This window comes from Meleagris gallopavo, chromosome 1, assembly GCF_000146605.3.
Source record: "Meleagris gallopavo isolate NT-WF06-2002-E0010 breed Aviagen turkey brand Nicholas breeding stock chromosome 1, Turkey_5.1, whole genome shotgun sequence".
NCBI classification, from domain to species: Eukaryota; Metazoa; Chordata; class Aves; order Galliformes; family Phasianidae; genus Meleagris; species Meleagris gallopavo.
The window spans coordinates 48069833-48076577 of record NC_015011.2 but is presented as its reverse complement, the minus strand read 5'-3'; the positions used below and the strand labels follow the sequence as shown (position 1 = coordinate 48076577).

Sequence of the window (6745 nt, the reverse complement as noted above, 5' to 3'; positions counted from 1 at the left end):
GCCTGAGCATCCAGCGCTGCATCCAGTCCCTGGTCCACGCCTGCCAGTGCCGTAACGCCAACTGCTCGCTGCCATCCTGCCAGAAGATGAAACGGGTCGTCCAACACACCAAAGGCTGCAAACGCAAAACCAACGGAGGGTGCCCCATCTGCAAGCAACTCATTGCTCTTTGCTGCTACCATGCAAAGCACTGCCAGGAGAACAAGTGCCCGGTGCCCTTCTGCCTCAACATCAAACACAAACTCCGTCAACAGCAGCTTCAGCACCGCCTGCAACAGGCTCAGATGCTCCGAAGGAGGATGGCAAGTATGCAGCGGACCGGTGTGGTGGGCCAGCAGCAGGGGCTGCCCTCACCGACACCAGCCACCCCGACAACTCCGACAGGCCAGCAGCCCACGACGCCGCAAACTCCCCAGCCCCAGCCTCCACCCCAACCTGCCTCGCAGCCTCAGCCCGCGCCTCCCAACAGCATGCCGCCCTACAGCATGCCGAGAACTCAACCCCCTGGTGCTGTGTCCCAGGGCAAGGCGGGCGGCCAGGTGACTCCTCCGACTCCACCCCAGCCGCCTCAGCCACCAGTTCAGGGTCCTCCTCCAGCAGCGGTGGAAATGGCCATGCAGATCCAGAGGGCGGCGGAGACCCAACGACAGATGGCGCAGGTTCAGATTTTCCAAAGGCCGATTCAGCACCAGATGCCCCAGATGCCGCCCATGGGAATGAATCCTCCACAGATAGCCAGGGGTCCTGGTGGCCACATAGATCAAGGAATGGGGCCAGCGGGGATCCAACAGCAGCCACCTTGGGTGCAGGGTGGCTTGCCCCAAGCTCAGCTGCAGCCGGGAATGCAGAGGCCATCCATGATGTCAGTAGCCCAGCCAGGTCAACCAATGAATATGGCACCTCAGCCAGGAATGGGCCAGGTACCTGGCACTGCCCAGCCAAAGCAGCCACCTCTGCCCCAGGCAGCCTTACAGAACCTACTGCGGACACTCAGGTCTCCCAGCTCACCCATGCAGCAGCAGCAGGTGCTTAACATCCTTCACTCCAATCCTCAGCTGTTGGCTGCTTTCATCAAGCAGCGGGCCGCCAAGTACGCGGGGTCCCAGAACCCCCAGGGGATGCCTGGTCAACCTGGCATGCCCCAGGGCCAGCCGGGGCTCCAACCGCAGCAGGCCATGCAGGGGCAGCAGGGAGGGGTGCACCCCAACGCAGCCATGCAGAACATGAACCCCATGCAGGGGGGGGTGCAGAGGCCCAGCATGCCACAGCAGCAGCAGCCGCCACAGCAGCCGCAGCAAGCCATGGCTGGGATGAATCCTCAGGCACAGCAGATGAATATGAATCACTCGGGGATGGCTCCTCAGTTCCGAGACCTCCTGATGCGGCGGCACCAGATAATGGAGCAGCAGCGCCAGCAGCAGCAGCAAGGAGTGGGACCGGCGCTGGGGCCAGGGATGGCCAACCACAACCAGTTCCAGCAGCCCCAGGGCGTCGGGTATCCACAGCAGCAGCAGCAACAGCAGCAGCAGCAACGGATGCAGCATCACATGCAACAGATGCAGCAAGGAAACATGGGACAGATAAGCCAGCTTCCCCAGGCCATGAGTGCAGAGACAGGAGCCAGTTTGCAGCAGGCTTTCCAGCAGAGGCTGCTCCAGCAGCAGATGGGGTCCCCGGCTCAGCCCAATCCTATGAGCCCCCAGCAGCACATGCTGCCCAACCAGGCCCAGTCCCCACACCTACAGGGTCAGCAGCTCCCTTCGTCGCTCACCAATCAAGTGCGCTCTCCACAGCCTGTACCCTCGCCACGGCCCCAGTCCCAGCCCCCCCATTCCAGCCCATCCCCCCGGATGCAGCCTCAGCCTTCTCCGCACCACGTCTCCCCGCAGACCAGCTCCCCACATCCAGGACTGGTAGCTGCACAGGCTAATCCCATGGATCAAGGGCACTTTGCCAGCCCGGACCAGAGTGCAATGCTTTCCCAGCTTGCTAGCAATCCTGGTATGGCAGGCCTCCATGGTACAAGCGCCACAGAACTGGGGCTCAGCTCTGAGAACTCAGACTTGAATTCAAATCTTTCACAGAGTACACTAGACATACACTAGACACATTGTAGCATTTTGGGAGCAAAAAAAGAAAAAGAAGAAAAAAGAAAAAAAGAAAAAAACTTATTTTCTCAAGACTTTTTGTACTGAAGACGAATTTTTTTGAATCTTTCTTAGCTAAAACAACATTTTTCCCTGGACACATCTGAACTCTACAGCAGTAGTTTGTGGTTTTCAAAGTAAACCAACAACGAACCTGAGGGACAGTAGAGTACAAAGAATATATTTTTGTTATGGCTGGAATCATAACCAGTCCTTTTTCTTGTTTATTTTTTTCCTCGTGTGCGTTGGGGAGGTCGAGGGAAGAGGGTGATCTTCTGGCTGTTGGCCAAAGGACGCCCTACTCATTGCCTCCAATAGGTTTTATTTTTTAAATTAATGAAAATATGTAATATTGATAGTTATTATTTACTGAGGCAGATGGTAAACATTTTCCCTATTCTGGTTTTTCTTCATGTCACCGCAAAAAGAAAAATACCACAGTGAAAAAAACGACATCAATAAACCACCAGAGGAGAAACTTTTCCTAAAGCCGGAGGACAAAAGGGGTTAATGTTGCTTTAAGAATACATTACATATATAAATATATATATATAAAAGTAAATACCGATCTTTTCCTCTTCGGTTGGAAATATGTCAATTCTTTGAGAAAAAAAAAATGTAAAAATATTAAATAACTCAGTCCCCTCCTGAAGTCTACTTTTGTCCTCCAAGAATTTTCTATACAAGAGTCTGAGCTTAAAAATAAAAACTTCAAGTATTAAAATTTGTACATGTAGAGAGAAGATGACATTTTTGCAAATACACAGGGGCAGCTGCCAAATGGATGTAGTATATATATTGTGGTTTCTGTTTTCTTGAAAGAATTTTTTTTTGTTGTTATTTTTACATCTAACAAAGGAAAAAAGAAAATAAAAAAGAGGGTAAGAAACAAATCCGACGGGATGATTTTAACCTGAGAAAAAGTCCCTGGGGTTTATTCTTTCTGCTTGCTTTCTCTCTCCCCTGCCCTTTTCCCACCCTCTTCCACTTTCTGTAAAACTTGAAAATAGAAAAGCAAAAAAAAAAAAAAACAAAAAACAAAAAAAAACACCCTCAAATGTTGTAAATCATGCAATTAAAGTTGATTACTTATAAATACGAACTTTCGATCACTGTATAGACTGTTAAAAATTGATTTCTTATTACCTATTGTTAAATAAACTGTGTGAGACAGACAGCCTGTTTTTAATGATTCCCTGCGCTCCCACACGTGTCGCTCGTTGAGAAGACGGTGGGGTGGCAGAAGATGCGCTACTTCCGATGTTCGCCGTGTAGAAGTTGGAGAGCTATTTAATGTATATGACTGTTTTAAAGTGCAAATCTATGATAAGGGGACGTGGAGTAACGAGCAGTCTTATAAACGGACGCTTTTTTGGTACAAGCCTGCATTCGCGTTTGTTCATGGCATGTATTTTACCAAAGAAATGAGGTCTGACCTCATCAGTTGTGCCGCTCGGCTGCACCGCACCCTGCTCGGCCAGGCTGGGAGCAGCTGATGCTCAAAAGACCTATTTTGCATTTTGAAATGAGAACTATTGTTTGGATATGTGATATTAAAAGATCCTATTTCACTTGGAATATATTGTACAGCTTTTGGCACCGAACTGTGAGCCTGAGAGAGAACCTTGTGTGGATATTCTGTAGATGCTGCGCTGCAGTAGCTGATGGGTGCCCCATTAATGCTGCATTGCACCCGGCTACGGGCTGGCCATAGGCTGCACGTGGCTGCTTAGCATGGAAAGGATGAAGTGCTCTTGGTCTCACCTGACAGCAGTGTGTGCAGGCGGCTGCTTCTTATGTGTACCCCTATTTTGGGGATGTCCTGAACAGAAATGCTTTAGCTAGGGAGTGTGTGCTTAGCAAAGCTGGTTGTGTGTGCCATCTGTAACTGTATGCGCATACTGTCAACCCTGTGGTGTCAAACCTGGTGTGTCGTGCGCTGCCTGAGTGCCGTATGTACAGAGTAGCCAGGGAGGGCTTCCCTAAGTACAGCCCTGCCCCGCGGGTGTGTATGCCATGGCTGTGCTGGGTAGTAACTTGTACCTGTGTTTTGTGCCCCTGAAGATCTGCATGTGGCCAGAGCACAGCAGGGGTGTTGGGATTGTCCCTGTGTCCATGAAGCCCAGATAACAACATGAGCAGTTTGCCTTCAGGAAATGGCTGGTGGAAGATGATGGAGAGGGGAGCCTGACCACACAGGAATCTCAGTTAAGAGCCAGACAAAAGCCGTGGTCTATTACAAAGTGGACAGATGTTCTTGGTTGTTAGAAATGTGGAATAAAAAGCTTGCTATTTAGATAAAAGCACAAGTAGGGTGATTGATCTTATACAGGAGCATAAACCGTGAATAGAAAAGTGTACTTGATGGCAAGATGCCTTCAGCAGGATGGCAGAAGGTCCCTGGAAGGCTTATGGAATGCAACCCTGTGCTTCGGCATTCTCCATCAGGCAATCCTTGTTCTGATCAGCCCTAAGTGCTGAAGTCAGCTCTGCACCAAGCCCATTACCTCACTCCTCTGCAGTGGAAGGTAGTGACTGCTGTTGATCCACTGAAGCAAACAAAAGCCCCATGGTGAATATCCAGGGCAGCAGGGTGGGATGTTTTAGGTCTGTGTTCTCCATTTCAACCATGGCAAGTTTTCTTTCTTTCCACCCAAACAAAGCCTAGTTTTACTTTCAGCCATGGGACTTCCCAAGATGTAGTACAAATAAAAATTCTTTTGACCACACAGGCCTTAGTGAAGTATAAAGTGTACCCAGCTTTCTGGCCTGTGTTACAATATTTGTACGTCCTAACTTAGAGGTTTGCATGAAAGCTGAATTGCAGTTGCACTGCTGCACCAACTGACTGTATCTGTTCTGCCTCAAGAACTCTCCCCTTGTCAGGAGGCCACACAGCTCCTACACTCATGCCTATTGCAACCTGAGCTATGAAGATGTGCTCCTGGTCCCCTCTGTAGATCTGCAGGTGAAACAGGACACATCTTCCCAGTGCCCAAAGTGGCAATCTTACATCCTTATTTATCATGGGAGTCTCCATTTTTAAAGCTAATGGGCACTAACATCAGTAAAGATGAGTGGATGAGTGATTCAGGCTCTTGAATCGTAAAATCACAAAGATTGGAAAAAAAAACTCAGATCATCCAGTCCAACCATCCACCTACCACCAGATTTTCCCCACTAAACCACGTTCCTTAGTAGAACATCTAAATGACTCTTGAACACCCTCAGGGATGGTAACTCAACCACCTTACTGGACAGCTTATTCCACCACTTGAGCACTCTTTCATAGAATAATTTTTTTCTAATATCCAACATGATTTTTAACAAACAATGGCAGACTGCCCCATACAGTACCTCACTTGGATGTACCTGCAGTCCTAGAAGCTTGACTACCCTATGTTCTCCTACAAATGGACCCTGAGCTTGTTTGGAGATTCTAGCAAGGGAATGCAGCTACCATATACCCTTGAGCAATGAATGGGACATCTCTATCAGGGAAAGTTATCCTCTTTCACTACGTAAGCAGCTTTGGGAGGGATGCGCATGGAATGGTGGGGGAGGAAGGAGACACCCACCAACCCAGTCAGATCAGCCTTAGCAATCGGTGGGGTGAAAGATGTCACAGCCAGTTCGCCCTCACATCTGTGAAACTCCTCTGTAGATATAGGGTCTCCAAGAGGATCCTGTCATGTACCAGTCTCAGCCAGAGCAAGAAGTTCCAATCACTGCTTGCAAAGTCGTATTCTCACCCAAAAGAGTTTGGTCTAAGTGAAGGTACATTACAGGGAGAGCTGTTCCAGAGGCTGCTGGAGACCATGGCCCATGGCACGTCATCAGCAAGCATGGGGACCCTAACCCCATTATGTGCTTCCCGCTGTGCAAAGTCCTGTGTACATTAGGCATCCTCTAGGTGCTGCGCTTTAGGCCCAGCATTTATGCAGGCTGCTCCCTAGTACCTGCTACGTGTGACAAAAAGACAAGCAGCACCTGCTACACCACCCAATTGTTCAAAAACTAGAATGATGTAGGTGGCACTCACTTGGACATTAGATAACTATTGCATCCAAACGAGCTACAGCTGTAGATAGGCCAGGACAAGTCCAGACAAAGCCTGCCAAGGCCAGGGTTACTCACCTAATGCAGAGCTGGTGACCTCTTCAAAGCAGTGGGTATTATTTAAAAAAACAAGCTCCTTTGAGGTGAGTTGCTACCTCTGAAGTGTGTGTAAGGCTTGTAAGTGCTAATGAGAAGGGAAAGCAGAAGCCTGACACAGGTGTCATTGCCTTCTTGGTCATCCATGGAGCTGCTTTGTGTGCTCTGACCTCCGAGTCCAAATCCTGTGTTTGGAGTTGACCCTGATGTACTGAACGATATTCCTATGAGGATACTGGCGTGACATGCTCAGAATGAGGAAGGTCGTATCTACAAAGAGGCGAATAGCAAGGTACAATGCTGTCCTCAGCCATCTGCTTGAGTCTCCCTTATCCTGTGCAGCAGTGGCTGCGGAGGAACAGCAGGGAGAGGCACAGGCGAGTGTCCTTGGCTAAGGAACAGTTGTGCCGATTGACAGAGATGCCCTGAGTAGCACCTGGTTT

The 6745-nt window shown here is 49.4% G+C and overlaps 1 protein-coding gene across 1 annotated transcript in view; it reads left to right on the top strand.

Annotated features, from left to right (window-relative positions):
• Positions 1-3324, top strand: part of EP300 (E1A binding protein p300) — a 56923-nt gene extending 53599 nt beyond the window's left edge. The window contains exon 32 of the mRNA XM_010712154.3: positions 8-3324. Within this exon, the coding sequence (XP_010710456.1) occupies positions 8-2105 (2098 nt within the window). The 3' untranslated portion in view covers positions 2106-3324. The remainder of the gene's footprint in view (positions 1-7) is intronic.
• Positions 3325-6745: the final 3421 nt, after the last annotated feature.